The sequence below is a fragment of the Kogia breviceps genome, chromosome 10, assembly GCF_026419965.1.
Source record: "Kogia breviceps isolate mKogBre1 chromosome 10, mKogBre1 haplotype 1, whole genome shotgun sequence".
Taxonomy (NCBI): Eukaryota; Metazoa; Chordata; class Mammalia; order Artiodactyla; family Physeteridae; genus Kogia; species Kogia breviceps.
This window is the reverse complement of record NC_081319.1, coordinates 63892248-63908922: the sequence shown is the minus strand read 5'-3', so window position 1 is coordinate 63908922 and position 16675 is coordinate 63892248. Positions and strand designations below refer to the sequence as shown.

At 38.9% G+C, this 16675-nt stretch overlaps 1 protein-coding gene across 5 annotated transcripts in view; it reads left to right on the top strand.

Moving 5' to 3' along the window:
* The window catches only part of PRIM2 (DNA primase subunit 2), a 286959-nt gene that overhangs the window by 163319 nt on the left and 106965 nt on the right, over window positions 1-16675 (top strand). For all 5 annotated transcript variants that reach the window (XR_010835029.1, XM_059078130.2, XM_059078127.2 and 2 more), the window contains exon 8: window positions 11423-11490. Coding sequence is in view for 4 of the 5 variants with exons in the window: in XM_059078130.2 (XP_058934113.1) it covers window positions 11423-11490 (68 nt within the window). In the remaining variant the exon portion in view is untranslated. The remainder of the gene's footprint in view (window positions 1-11422; window positions 11491-16675) is intronic.

The following is a 16675-nucleotide window of genomic DNA, read 5'->3' as shown; positions in this document are numbered from 1 at the left end:
TCCAACTCTGTGACATTCTAGAAAAGGCAGAACTATGGAGACAGTAAAAAGATCAGTGGTTACCAGAAATTAGGGGGGAGGAAAGGATGAATGGGTGGAACACAGAAATCTTAGGGCAATGAGACTGTTCTCTGATAGTACAGTGGTGGGTACATGTCATTATATGTTTGTGCAAACCCATAGAATGTACAATAGCAAAAGTGAACCCTCTGTAACCCTAGGTAAACTCTGAACTTTGGGTGCTAATGATGTGTCAGTATAGGTTCATCAGTTGTAATAAATGTACCAATTTCATGGGGGTAACGGGGAGGCTATGCATGTGGGCGGCAGAGGGTGTATAGGAAACCTTGTACCTTCCTCTCAGTTCTGCTGTGAACCTAACTAAAACTGTTCCAAAAAATAAAGTCTGTTAAAAATAAAAAGGAAAAAAAAAACCCAAACCAGAACAAAAGCAACCTAAATTTGGAGTCTTTGTGAATGTATATGAATGCCCTGCCCTAATATCACTGGAAGAGTCTATTCTGCTTTGAGTGGAAGAAGATTATATGAAAAAAAAGGGTCTGCCTTGTGCTAATCACCTATCTCGGATTTCTTTGAAGGCACAGCTTTGATAGGAGTGCGCGTGGTCATTCCTCCTGGGTTTGTAAGGAAGCTGAAGTGAGTGGTAGAGGGTGAAAACACCAGCGAACAAAATGGAGCAGTTTTTTCGAAGTGAGCATTGTTTTCCTGTCATTTTTATGTGTTTTGATTCAGCCAGTGTTGGGTGAGCAGTTCAGAGAGAAGGGATTTATTATTTTCAAATGAAGCCCCTCTCCTGTTCTTCATTTTCAACTGATTGCATCACCCTTGTTTTCCACAGGTCTGCTGACTCTTTAAAAGCCGTTTTCTGTGTTCCTTACATGCTTATTAACTCCTTGTGTATTCTCATTGCCTCCCTTCATGCCCATCATCTGAAGAGGGAAATCATGAAAAATGTTTTCTTACTATAGGCCTTGTTCACAAATTTGACTTCACAATCGCCACTGGCTGGCAGCAGACTCTCCTTTAGGATTTTAAGAGCGTCAGCCTTACAACTGGTGGCAGAGTGCTTTCCTCAGGGAACGTTTTTTTCAACGTTGTTCCAAGTGTGCGAGAAAAGAGTTAAATTAGAGGAGCTGCTGGTTGTATTCTCATTCTCTCCCTTCCTCACCCTTCTCTCTTCCTCCCTCCCTTCCCGCCCCCACAAACCAGTAATTGCATAAAATCAGTATTATAAAACTTTTAGGTCAATTGGCAGAATTCCTCATTTCTCTCTCCCAATGGGGAAGCACACACCCAGCAGGTCTCCAGGGCAGACATTGCCATGGGTCCTGTTCTCCCCTGGGTGGGGCTTGAACCCTGAGCTCTGAGCAGAACTGCCAGTGACATCCCTGCCTTATGCACATTCCCTGGGAAACCCAGCCCTAGCATGGTGTATCCACTGCTTGCTTGCTGATCACGCCTAAATGTACACCCTCAGCTCCATACCCTTTCCTGGGCTCTAAATCCATATATGTTTCGTTGCCTCTTGGATATTCAAAGGCATCTCAAATTCAGCATGCCTAAAACTAGGAATTTTCTTTCCTCTCTGGATCCTCCTCTTCCTGTGGCCACTGTATTGCAATGGATCTTGGGTCCCTGGATGGCCCTCCTCGAAGCCATTCCTCTCCCTTTGAAAAGTCCCTCAGCCCTCCTTCACTCTCTCCCCGGAACTATACTTCACACAGAGATGTATGCAAAATAATATAACAAACGGCCTTGTACTGACCTCCAGGATCATAATTCTAAAGGTTACTTCTTCCATGCTGATCTCATTTCAGCGGGACGTCTAGACATTTTCTGTGTTTGCCTTACTCTTGAAAAGATCTCAGAACCCAGAATGCTCTACAGCCAGGCTTTTCCATTCTTGAGTAGATTAATCTTCTAATTGCTATTTGGGTTTCGTTTTCAAAACTTTATGTTCTTTTTGGGGTAGGAGTATTTCGAGACAAATATTTTGGACTCCTTTTCAAAATAACTTATCCACCAGAAACTGTAATAGTTAGCAGTAGTATCTCAAAGAGCGTTTACCCCAGCACTTTAGTTTCAGCATTGTTATATAAACGACACAGGACGTTTCTTTACCAGCCTCTGACTGGTTTCTATGTGGCTTGCGCAGCGGCAGGTAGCTGTCCCATGGGTCCTAGTCTCACATGGGCTCTGTGTGCAGTACGTTGTGCTCAGGCCTGAGGATGCTGCTTCCTCAGGAGGGAACTATGAGGTGGGCCAGATACCTCCAGACTTGCCTTTACTTTTTGTGCCTTTGCACCTGTGTGGTATTATTTTTTAATTTATTTATTTTTTAAATTTATTTTTGGCTGCATTGGGTCTTCACTGATGCACGGATTTTCTCTAGTTGCGGCAAGCGGGGTCTACTCTTCATTGGGTGCGTGGGATTCTCATTCCAGTGGCTTCTTTTGTTGTGGAGCATGGGCTCTAGGCATGCAGGCTTCAGTAGTTGTGGCATGTGTGCTCAAAAGTTGTGGCTCACGGGCTGTAGAGCGCAGGCTTAGTAGTTGTGGAGCACAGGCCTAGCTGCTCCGTGGCATGAGGGATCCTCCCGGACCAGGGATCAAACCTGTGTCCCCGGCATTGGCAGACGGACTCTTAACCACTGCGCCACCAGGGAAGCCCCTCATCTGTTTGGTATTTAATGTCATTAAAAGAATTATTAGTTGGAAAAATGCATTATTATTTTTTGTACACAAATATATGGCAAAATGCAAGATTTACTCAATGATAGTAATTTTTTTTTTTTTTTTTTTTCGGTACGCGGGCCTCTCACTGTTGTGGCCTCTCCCGTTGCGGAGCACAGGCTCCGGACGCGCAGGCTCAGCGGCCATGGCTCATGGGCCCAGCCGCTCCGCGGCATGTGGGATCTTCCCGGACCAGGGCACGAACCTGTGTCCCCTGCATCGGCAGGCGGACTCTCAACCACTGCACCACCAGGGAAACCCTAGATATATTTTTTTATGGTTATCAATTTTTTTACTGAAGTCTAGTTGATTTACAATGTGTTAATTTCTGCTGTACAGCAGAGTGATTCAGTTATATATACATACATTATTTTTTAAAATATTTTTTTCATTATGGTTTATCATAAAATATTGAATATATATGTGGAACCTAACATATGACACAAATGAACTTAAATATAATTTTTTTTCATCAATTAATGGAATTACACAGTTGCAAGGTTTTGGCTCCTTATAGTCCAGTGGATATAGTAGTAGCTACTTGGACTCAGAGAGAAATTCCAGAAGAAATGATAGAGCCTGCAGTCCCTAAAATGAAGTATATATTCTGTCAGCAATAGGTCAGTAGACAGCTTTGCCACTTTAAAGAGCTTTGGAATAGCTTTATTATCTCATCTCCTTAACATGAAGAGATGTGTGCTCTTTTTGAAAATGCTGATTGTTTTACAAGTTGAAAGCAGAACCTTTGAGAATCTTAAAAATCTTCCCTGAGATTATTTTACACAGAGCATTTAGGAATTATTCTTCTCAGTGATTCAAACTTGAAAATAAGGTGTGGGGGTTGGGAAGGGGTGGGGAGAGAATCAAATCGTTGAGCATATGTGTTCCAGAAACTGGGGTAGTGGCCCATTTCTACCTGATCTGCTGCCACCGTGGCTGTTGGAGATGGCTGAGCTGTTGTTCTGCACCATGTTTTAGAAATTTGGCCCAAGAGGAGGATTTTAAAAAGCTGTCTGATGAAAGAATTGGTGTGATGAAGTTAGCCTGAGAGCCTGAGGGAATTTGAAGTGGTTTTAATTTGGGGAGTGGGTAACTTTCATTTTGAAAATTTCACTCTGGCCTTGGTGTAGAAAGACAAGAAGGGAGGGAGAAACATAGTGAGTGAATATGCTATATCCACAGTTCAGGATAAAGGGAATGCAGGCTCAGATGGAGATAGGTGTACAATTGAGATATATTTCCAATGTGGAATGAAAAGATATTTAGGAATATTTTGCTGGTGTTTCTGTTTGCTTGCTTTCATTCAGAAAACATGGGTTGATCAGAAATCATGCTATACAGATTGACAGAAGCAACTCCTAGTCTGTCTGCTCCATTTTCAGAAAATTGACTTTTGAAATATCTAGATAAGTTATTTTAATCTTTTTAGAGCATAGCTCTGTTTCTGAGCCATGAAACCTCTTGAACAATGAAAATGATATTTTGTAAAGGGATTTGACATTAGCAGATATAGGGTGTAGTAAAGTGTCTTGTTTAAAAACCTTTATAACATATTATATGTCATGAAATACTAGACTTAACATTTCTTAGGGATACTGAGAATCTTTTGGTTGCACTAAATTGCAGCAGGCTGTCTCACTTTATTGTATTTTAAATTAATAACTGTTCACATGTATTGACTCACAGAATTGGGAATGTTTCTCTGTTATTACTAGATATGATTTAATAAAAATGACTTCATATTTTGCATTCTGGTCAAGATTTTTTCACAAATATAGTATTTATTATATGTTTTTAAAGTGATAGTTTTATTTACATAATGTTGAAAATTAAGTTTGAATTAAATTAATTGATGAATTACTTTTAGTTAACAAAATAATTAGACAGGATACCCTATATAAAACCAAAGGATATCCTTCAGTTTCTTTTTTAGTCTTAGGAAGTTTCTCTTTTGTGAATTATCAAATGATTTATTAGTAGAATACAAGAACTATGTATTTGATATACTTGAATCCAGAAGAAATCTATCCTTTATATTTGTTTTGGTGTTTTATTTAGGTGACTTCAAGGATCTAATTACTTTGAAGATTTTTAATTTGTTTCAAATTCTTATAGCATAAGAGGGCTTTCTCAAGAACAGAGAGAAATATAGAGATACACAGAGATAAGATTTTAATATTATTGCACTAAAGTATATCAGAGGCTCACATTTCCATGATATACTGTCAACACACAGTATTTAGGAATACGGCTTGGGCTCTTACATTTTGTTTCCTAGATCACCTGGCGGTCATATTTCAAAGTTAAGTACTTTGAGTTGCCTTGGTATGTTTATAAAATAATCTTGGTTTCTCATAGTAACATGGTCGTTGAAATGAATGAATGCATGTGTGTATGTGTGTGTGTGTGTGTGTGTGTGTGTGTGTGTGTGTACATACACTTCTGTGTGTAACCAATTTCACAGTGACTTAGCTATAAATGAAAGTCTCTCTCCCCAATTTCTTCATCATCCCAGGATTCAGTGCTGTAAGGTAGGTTGCTGTAAATTTAGAAGTTTTTCCATTTTTACTTGCAAAGATAATATATTCATGGCTAGAGGCTTTTTCATGAACTCAGATAGATACTCCCCTCTTATTCTTTGTTTAGTCTCGTTTTTCTTTACTTCCAAACTCAGGAACATACTCTACAAACCTAGGGTCATATGGATAGCTTTTATCACAGAATGGATCAGATTTCTATACAATTCTTTGATTAAAAAAAAGAACAGTGGGGAGGACCTTCAAGATGGCAGAGGAGTAAGACTTGGAGATCACCTTCTCCCCACAGATATATAAAAAATACATCTATATGTGGAACAACTCCTACAGAACACCTGCTGAATGCTGGCAGAAGACCTCAGACTTCCCAAAAGGGAAGAAACTCCCCACGTCCCTGGCCGTGTGTCTGATGGTGCTCCAGCCAGCTGTCAGGCCTGAACCTCTGAGGTGGGAGAGCCAAGTTCAGGACATTGGACCACGAGAGACCTCCCAGCCCCACGTAATATCAATCGGCAAGAACTCTCCCAGAGATCTCCGTTTCAATGCTAAGACCCAGCACACCCAACGGTCAGCAAACTCAAGTGCTGGACGCCCACTGCCAAACAACTAGCAAGACAGGACCACAACCGCACCAATTAGCAGAGAGGCTGCCTAAGATCATAATAAGTTCACAGACACCCCAAAACACACCCACCAGATGTGGCCTAGCCCACCAGAAAGACAAGATCCACCTTCATCCATCAGAACACAGGCACCAGTCCCCTCTACCAGGAAGCCTACACAACCTTCTGAACCAACCTTACCCACTGGGGGAAGACCCCCAAAGCAAAGGGAACTATGAACCTGCAACCTGTGAAAAGGAGACCACAAACATAGTAACGTAAGCAAAATGAGAAGACAGAGAAACACACAGCAGATGAAGGAGCAAGGTAAAACCCCACCAGACCAAACAAATGAAGAGGAAATAGGCAGTCTACCTGAAAAAGAATTCAGAGTAATGATAACAAAGATGATCAGAAATCTTGGAATAGAATGGAGAAAATAAAAGAAACGTTTAACAAGGACCTCGAAGAACTAAAGAGCAAACAAACAATGATGAACAACACAATTAATGAAATTAAAAATTACCTAGAAGGAGTCAACAGTAGAATAACAGAGGTAGAAGAATGGATAAGTGACCTGGAAGATAAAATAGTGGAAATAACTAACGCAGAGCAGAATAAATAAAAAAGAATGAAAAGAATTGAGGACAGTCTCAGAGACCACTGGGACAACATTAAACACACCAATATTCGAATTATAGGGGTCCCAGAAGAAGAAGAGAAAAAGAAAGGGACTGAGAAAATATTTGAAGAGATAGTTGAAAACCTCCCTAATATGGGAAAGGAAATAGTCAATCAAGCCCAGGTAGCACATAGAGTCCCATACAGGATAAATTCAAGGAGAAACATGCCAAGACACATATCAATCAAACTATCAAAAATTAAATACAAAGGAAAAATATTAAAAGCATGAAAGGAAAAGCAACAATTAGCATACAAGGGAATCCCCATAAGGTTAATAGCTGATCTTTCAGCAGAAACTCTGCAAGCCAGAAGGGAGTGGCAGGACATATTTAAAGGGATGAAAGGGAAAAACCTACAACCAAGATTACTCTACCTAGAAAGAATCTCATTCAGATTCGACAGAGAAACTAAAACCTTTACAGACAAGCAAAAGCTAAGAGAATTCAGCACCACCAAACCAGCTTTACAGCAAATGCTAAAGGAGCTTCTCTAGGCAGGAAACACAAGAGAAGGAAAAGACCGACAATAACAAATCCAAAACAATTAAGAAAATGGGAATAGGAACATACATATCGATAATTGCCTTAAATGTAAATGGATTAAATGCTCCAACCAAAAGACATAGACTGGCTGAATGGATACAAAAAGAAGACCCATATATATGCTGTCTACAAGAGACCCACTTCAGACCTAGGGACACATACAGACTGAAAGTGAGGGGATAGAAAAAGATATTGCATGCAAATGGAAATCAAAAGAAGGCTAGAGTAGCAATTCTCATATCAGACAAAATAGACTTTAAAATAAAGACTATTACAAGAGACAAAGAAGGACACTATATAATGAGCAAAGGATCAATCCAAGAAGAGGATATAACAATTGTAAATATTTATGCATCCAACTTAGGAGGACCTCAATACATAAGGCAAAGGCTAATAGCCATAAAAGGGGAAATTGACAGTAACACAATCATAGTAGGGGACTTTAACACCCCAGTTTCACCAATGACAGATCATCCAAAATGAAAACAAATAAGGAAACACAAGCTTTAAATGATACATTAAACAAGATGGACTTAATTAATATTTATAGGACATTCCATCCAAAAACAACAGAATACACATTTTTCTCAAGTTCTCATGGAACATTCTCCAGGATAGATCATATATTGGGTCACAAATCTAGCCTTGGCAAATTTAAGAAAATTGAAATCGTATCAAGTATCTTTTCCGACCACAACGCTATGAGACTAGATATCAATTACAGGAAAAGATCTGTAAAAAATACAAACACATGGAGGCTAAACAATACACTACTTAATAACCAAGAGATCACTGAAGAAATCAAAGAATACCTAGAAACAAATGACAGTGAAAACATGACGACCCACAACCAATGGGATGCAGCAAAAGCAGTTCTAAGAGGAAAGTTTATAGCAATACAATCCTACCTCAAGAAACAAGAAAAATCTCAAATAAACAACCTAACCTTACATCTAAAGCAGTTAGAGAAAGAAGAACAAAAAAACCCGAAAGTTAGCAGAAGGAAAGAAATCATAAAAATCAGGTCAGAAATAAATGAAAAAGAAATGAAGTAAACAATATCAAAGATCAGTAAAACTAATAGCTAGTTCTTTGAGAAGATAAACAAAATTGATAAATCATTATCCAGACTCATCGAGGAAAAAAAGGGAGAAGACTCAAATCAATAGAATTAGAAATGAAAAAGGAGAAGTAACAACTGACACTGCAGAAATACAAAAGATCATGAGAGATTACTACAAGCAACTCTATGCCAATAAATTGGACAACCTGGAAGAAATGGACAAATTCTTAGAAAAACACAACCTTTGGAGACTGAACCAGGAAGAAATAGAAAATATAAACAGACCAATCACAAGCACTGAAATTGAAGCTGTGATTAAAAATCTTCCAACAAACAAAAGCCCAGGGCCAGATGGCTTCACAGGCTAATTCTATCAAACATTTAGAGAAGAGCTAACACCTATCCTTCTCAGACTCTTCCAAAATATAGCAAACTCATTCTACGAGGCCACCATCACCCTGTTACCAAAACCAGACAAAGATGTCACAAAGAAAGAAAACTACAGGTCAATATCACTGATGAACATAGATGCAAAAATCCTCTACAGAATACTAGCAAACAGAATCCAACAGCACATTAAAAGGATCATACACCATGATCAAGTGGGGTTTATCCCAGGAATGCAAGGACTCCTCAATATATGCAAATCAATCAATGTGATACACCATATTAACAAATTGAAGGATAAAAACCATATGATCATCTCAGTAGATGCAGAAATAGCTTTTGACAAAATTCAACACACATTTGTGATAGAAACCCTCCAGAAAGTAGGCATAGAGGGAACTTACCTCAACATAATAAAGGCCATATAAGACAAACACAGCCAACATCGTTCTCAATGGTGAAAAATTGAAACCATTTCCACTAAGATCAGGAAACAAGACAAGGTTGCCCACTCTCACCACTGTTGTACAACATAGTTTCGGAAATTTTAGCCACAGCAATCTGAGAGGAAAAAGAAAGAAAAGGAATCCAAATCGGAAGAGAAGAAGTAATATTTTCACTGTTTGCAGATGACATGATACTATACATAGAGAATCCTAAAGATGCTTCCAGAAAACTACTAGAGCTAATCAATGAATTTGATAAAGTAGCAGGATACAAAATGAATGCACAGAAATCTCTTGATTTCCTATACACTAATGATGAAAAATCTGAAAGAGAAATTAAGGAAAAACTCCCATTTACCATTGCAACAAAAAGAATAAAATATCTAGGAATAAACCTACCTAAGGAGACAAAAGACCTGTATGCAGAAAATTATAAGATACCGATGAAAGAAATTAAAGATAATATAAACAGATGGAGAGATATACCATGTTCTTGGATTGGAAGAATCAACATTGTGAAAATGACTACTACCCAAAGCAATCTACAGATTCAATGCAATCCCTATCAAACTACCACTGGCATTTTTCACAGAAGTAAAACAAAAAAATTGTACAATTTGTATGGAAACACAAAAGACCCCGAATAGCCAAAGCAATCTTGAGAAAGAAAAACAGAGGTGGAGCAGTCAGGCTCCCTGACTTCAGACTGTACTACAAAGCTACAGTAATCAAGACAGTATGGTACTGGCACAAAAACAGAAATATAGATCAATGGAACAGGATAGAAAGCCCAGAGATAAACCCACACACATATAGTCACCTTATCTTTGATAAAGGAGGGGAAGGATATACAGTGGAGAAGAGACAGCCCCTTCAATTAGTGGTGCTGGGAAAATTAGACAGCTACATTTAAAAGAATGCATTTAGAACACTCCCTAACACCATACAAAAAAATAAACTCAAAATGGATTAAAAACCTAAATGTAAGGCCAGACACTGTCAAACTCTTAGAGGAAAACGTAGGCAGAACACTCTATGACATAAATCACAGCAAGATCCTTTTTGACCCACCTCTTAGAGAAATGGAAGTAAAAACAAAAATAAATGGGACCTAATGCAACTTAAAAGCTTTTGCACAGCAAAGGAAACCATAAACAAGACCAAAAGACAACCCTCTGAATGGGAGAAAATAGTTGCAAATCAATCAACTGACAAAGGATTAATCTCCAAAATATACAGGCAGCTCATGCAGCTCAATAGCAAACAAACAAACCACCCAACAAATAAATGACCCAAAGGCCTAAATAGACATTTCTCCAAAGAAGATATACAGATTGCCAACAAACACATGAAAGGATGCTCAACATCACTAATAATTAGAGAAATGCAAATCAAAACTACAATGAGATATCATCTCACACCAGTCAGAATGGCCATCATAAAAAATCAAGAAACAGTAAATGCTGGAGAGGGTGTGGAGAAAAGGGAACACTCTTGCACTGCTGGTGGGAATGTAAATTGATACAGCCACTATGGAGAACAGTATGGAGGTTCCTTAAAAAACTAAAAATAGAACTACCATATGACCCAGTAATCCCACTACTGGGCATATACCCTGAGAAAACCATAATTCAAAAAGAGTCATGTACCAAAATGTTCACTGCAACTCTATTTACAATAGCCAGGACATGGAAGCAACCTAACTGTCCATCATCGGATGAAGAGATAAAGAAGATGTGGCACATATATACAATGGAATATTACTCAGCCATAAAAAGAAAGGAAATTGAGATATTTATAGTGAGGTGGATGGACCTAGAGTCTGTCATACTGAGTGAAGTAAGTCATAAAGAGAAAAACAAATACTGTATGCTAACACATATATATGGAATCTAAGGGAGAAAAAAAAAAGGTCATGAAGAACCTAGGGATAAGACGGGAATAAAGACACAGACCTACTAGAGAATGGACTTGAGGATATGGGGAGGGGGAAGCGTAAGCTCTTACAAAGTGAGAGAGTGGCATGGACATATATACACTACCAAAGGTTAAATAGATAGCTAGTGGGAAACAGCTGCATTGCACAGGAAGATCAGCTCGGTGCTTTGTGACCACATAGAGGGGTGGGATAGGGAGGGTGGGAGGGAGACACAAGAGGGAGGGGATATAGGGATATATGTATATGTATAGCTGATTCACTTTGTTATACAGCAGAAACTAATAGAACATTTTAAAGCAATTATACTCCAATAAAGATGTTAAAAAAACAAAAACAAAAAGAACAGTGTCCTTACATTTTAGGAAACCCCCATCTCCTTCCACTCTCCGGGTCCCCATTTTGCATGAAGTTCAGATGAGTTCAGTCTGAGGCCTTTGCTGTGGTTACTCACCCACTTCTCTGCTTTCAGTTAACAGCCAGGTCCTTGCCCGCTGTGCAATCTGATGAGAGACTCCAGCCTCTGCTCAACCACCTCAGGTAATACAAAGGCCCAGCCTGTCAAACTTGTAAATCCACCTGCATTACAGTGGTTAAAGCCTCTTCGATGTCTAAAAGCTTTACAAAGCTTTTCTTTTTCTTTTTTCTGTAATTCTGTGATTTAAGTTGAAGTTTCTAGTGCAATGCACTTATTACCTTTGACTTCAGAGTACTATAGAAAGTTCTTTTAATTCTATAAAAGTATGTAGAACTGGTTGACAAGTTGAAGTTAAAATGAGTAGTGATGACTGAGTTCAGAAAGATAAGGAATGAGCTATTTGCTTAACTTCAAGGCTAAGACAAACTTTGGGAACCTGCACATATTTTGTTGGGGGTAGTTGAAATAAGTTATATTTGTTTTCTAAATACAAAAATAATTTATCCTTATTATTTAAAAAACAAACTTTGAAAATACAGGAAAGGAGGAGGAAAAACCTATCATCACTATTCAGAAATACTGCTTTCCTCTGTGCTGTTTTAAAACTCAGTGTTGTAATTATACTTTTATTTAATTCACTATTTTTTTCATTTTTTTTTGTTACTAAAATCTCTCCACAAACATAGTTTTTCATGATTATATGATATTTTCTTGTTTGGGTGTCCTATAGCATATTTATCATTCTTTGGGGAGCATTTAGACCATTTTTCATTCTTTTCACTAGTGTAAAAAATACGGTATGTAAATCTTTATCTGTATTTTTGATTGTTTCCTTAGCATGGGTTTTTCAGAAGTGGAATTTGTGAAAGCATATGAACCCTTTTAAAGATTTAAGTATATTTATTTCTTTTTCAAAAACTTTATTCTACTTGTATTTTCATACAAGATTCCCCATGTTGCTGTACCCTGAACAAGAAGGGGCAGCTAAAACAGTTGCTAATTTAATAGGTTTACCATAAAGATACTGTTGGTATCATGTACTTTGCACTGATTATTAAGAATGATTTTAAATCATTTTGTTATCCATTTTTTTGAGTTGGGATTAACTATCTGTATATTTGTCCATTTATTGGTAGCATCTTTTGATTATTTGATCTTACATACTTTAGATATAAAGGATAGTGACTCTTCGTTATATTTGTTACAAACATTTTTTTCTGAAAGTTTTTTATTATGTTGCATTATCCAACATACCTACATTTTCAAGTTTTATGCAGCCAAGCACCTTTAGTGTTTTCCTCTATGGTTTCTTTTTATTCTTTTGAAACCTAGAATGCTACTGCTCCTTCAGAAATTGGCATGGATGTTAATTTCCAGTGTCTTTCAATGTTCTTCATTTTCCTCCTCCCCTGCCTCCCTGCTCCCTCTTCTCCTCCTCTCCTGTCCTCCTCTCCAGCTGGGGAGGGTGGAGTCCAGACTAACACTTCAGGAGGGACTGAGTAGCATGAATACTGTACAGAGTTGTTAAATTTCTGAGAGCTCTGTGTTAGTGAGTCACTCCCCTGTCCCCCTCTCCTCCCAATCGCAGCCTGAGCATCTCCTTCTGGTGGCCTCTCATCTTTGCCCAATTTGCCCTCTCTATTTCACATCACTGCTGCAGTGATTATATTATTCCTTGGTTTTTTTTTTTTTTTTGGTGGTATGTGGGCCTCACTGTTGTGGCCTTTCCCGTTGCGGAGCACAGGCTCCGGACGCGCAGGCTCAGCGGCCATGGCTCACGGGCCCAGCCGCTCCGCGGCATGTGGGATCTTCCCGGACCGGGGCACAAACCGGTGTCCCCTTCATCAGCAGGCGGATTCTCAACCACTGCGCCACCAGGGAAGCCCTATTCCTTGGTTTAAAAGCATTCTGTCTCCTGAATTTCCCCCGGGATGAAGTGAGAACTTCTCAGCCTGGCAGATGAGGTCCTTCTGGAAGGAGCTGGCCTGGCTCTTTGGACTTTCTGTCAGTACTGACGCCCTGACTTCTCCTGCCAGCAGGTGCCCTGAAGCTCCTCCACTGTGACATGCCCTTGCTCTCCTCAGTGCCCTTGCAGATAATTTCCTCCTGCCCGGAATGCTCTTTTTCCCTTCCTCCACCTCTGTGACTTGACTAATGTTGCTTGTTCTTGTTCGCCTCCTCTGATGAGCTCTTCCTGACCACTTGGTTCTCACCCTCCCTCCCCTGCCCCATCTCCCTCTCAGGTGTTTATTTGTGTTCCCATAATATTGCATGGCTCCCCATGTTACAGAACCTATGATATTGTAATCGGTTGTTTCCTTGCCTGATTTTTCCATTATGGTATGAGCTGCTCCAGAGCTGCAAAGTGCTTTTCATGATAGGTGTTCATTATGTGTTTTGTTGAATGAATGAATACGTGTTATACCAGTGATATTTTGTTGGTTTTTTTCTGCATAAAGTTTTTATAATTTATAATAGTCATATTGTTACAGTTCTTTTCCCTATAGAACCATTGAGTCAGAAGACATAGTCCTAAAGGGCTGGATCTCACATCTAGTCAGTGCTTGATTCTGTGAGATAATGATGGATTCTCCTTCCTCCGCCCCAGTGTGGTCATTGTCAACTAGACTTTAGATTAACTACTGACACATCTTCTTGAGTCCTTGAAACTTGCACAAACTGTACATTCATTTAGGGCTTTCATTCTCTGTGGAAGTCACTTGTGGCTGTTTGCTAAGCAACCAGGGCTAGATGCTACATATAATATGCACCAACTGATGTTGCTTCTTTTATTATTATTATTAAACCAAATGGTTTCTTGTTTTATTACCATGTCAGAGACATCTGTATGTAGGGTGGCAGCTGATGTGCATAGTTGGACACATCCTGTTACACAAAGTAACCTTGTGGAAAGCCTTTTAAGTGTATTGAATCGTCTCTTGGCTGTCTAAATGTAATGTTTTTCTTTTACCTTCCTTTTGCTTAGGTCAAAATAGGAAAGAATACTGTTTGGCTTGAAAGATGCTAATGATAATCTTGTTAGGAAAAAATAATCATCATTGATTTGCATGAACTGTATAGTTTAAATATAACCTAGAAGGGGGGGGGTGGACATTAGGAGGTTGAAACTGAAATCATTATTAGGTCTAATTTTGTTCAGTGCCTCTAATGATCAAAGGAGAATGATGAGTAGTGTTTTAATTAAGTTTGTCAATAAAACTAATTTGGGAGATGATACCAATATCCACCAAAATTGAAGCAGCAATACAGAGAAATTCTCAAGTCATTTTACAGGACTTAGACATTCAAAGAGAATTAGTATAACACTTTGCCAACCTAGTAATTTAGTATATTGCTTAACTGTATATATCATTCTGAGAATGTAGAAGTGATGTGTCCAGATTTTCTTAGTTGAACCTAGTTATATAGTTAAAAGTTAAATTAACCTCAGAAAGCATTTTGCTTCAATCTCTTATGGAAATGCAAGCTATTCATTAGTAGCATCCATCAGTAACTGAGCACCTATTATGTGCCGGGGATTAAGAAAAAAAAAAAAAAAAGACAATTTCTGTTCTCAAGGAATTTACAGTTTTGATTTCATTTGAGAGATAGGCACTTAAACACGTTACAACATTTGTAAACCTTTTGAATGGAATTAAACACAAAGTACATTTCCTTAAGTGATGAGGCCATGAAGTGGTTGTTTGGATTCCACATCCCCTAGCACAGTGGTGGCTCACAGTGGCTGCTCAGATTGGACTGAACTTTGATCTCGCTTGGGGGAGGATGTTGCCAGTGACCGTGAATGAGAGTAAAGGAGGACAAGGGGGGTGAATTGGACTGCTGGGATCGTAGGTTCAGTGGGTTAAGACATTTTAAAGTTGAGATGCCAGTGGAGCATATAGGGGGTGTTTAGTAAGCAGCTGAATATAGACCTGCAGTTTGAGAGCGAGGTTTATAGAGAGACATTTGCTAATCTCCACTATATAGGGGTGGTTAAAATCAGGGGGATGGTTGAGATCACTCAGGGAGAGAATATAGAGTGATAAGAAAAGGGGAAATGGCCCTGAATAGAACCCATAGAAGTTAATGTTTAAGTGACCTGTGATGGGCAGTGATGGAGGGAGGAGATGAGTTAAAAGGGAAGCCAGTAAAGACACCAGGGGGGAATCTCGAGTGAACAGGAGCACAGCAAGGTGTGGTGGCATCAACAATGCTAAGGGAAAGCTTTCAGAAAGGTGAACACTTAAATGCCTAGGGAAGTCAGGTCAGAATCTCCTCAAGTCAGTTGGATTAGGTGCATGAGAGCCACTGGTGGCTCAGCCCCCATCTTGCAGTGGTACAGCTGCAAGTCTATCCTTGGGGTGGGGGTCAAGGAGGAAATGCGGAACGAGGCTGTGGGCATATGGGGAGCTTAGACTGCTCTTGGCAGAGCAAGGGGGAAAGGGGACTGTACCCATGAGTGTCATGGCTGAAGCAGGTGTTTCATTTTTCCCCGAAGGCTGGAAAGATGAGCAGTTTATCAGTCAGGGAGAAACGAGGTTTATGGGAATAAGAGGAAATAATTGAAGGGGCAAGTATTTAGAAGAGGGAGGAGGACATGGGACCAAGAAATCAAACTGGCTAGTTTACAAAGTACTATCCAGACTGGCTTTTTAGTTCATACTCAGAACACCCCAGTGAGGATGGTAGACGGTTGTTTGTCATTATCCCTATTTTAAAGTTTAGTGATGGGGCCTCAGGAAGTTCATATTAAATTCCGAAATGCCAGAGAGAATTTGTGTAAATCATAATTTCTGCTCTCCTCAAGTCACATATCATTATATACATCATCTAATGAGTCCACATCTCAAGGTGATCTTACACATCCTCACACATCACTACATTTTCTAGGGTGAATTATATCATGTACTGATTTTCTAATTTGGAGATATATAAAGGCCTTGGGATATGTTCCTGTAAATATATAAGTTTTTTGTGTATAAGTGTCTTTGCTACCCTAATGTTGGGACCTGTGGGATAATATTTATAAAAATGTATTAGACTACCAAGGGTGTTTATGTTAAAGATTGTTATTTTAATTTATTGTATTATTTACAAATGCTAGGTGTAAATAGGTGAGACTGCAGAAGAAAACTTGTAGCCCACAATCTACATGTGATTACTTGGATATGATTTTTTTTTTTCCTTAAAAATAATGCCTTTCCCCACTGTGTGTCTTCCTCCTTCACCTCTCCACCTCAAGATATGAAGTGAATATTGTTCGCATTTAATATTTTGCCAATAAATTTAATGATTTTCCAATTC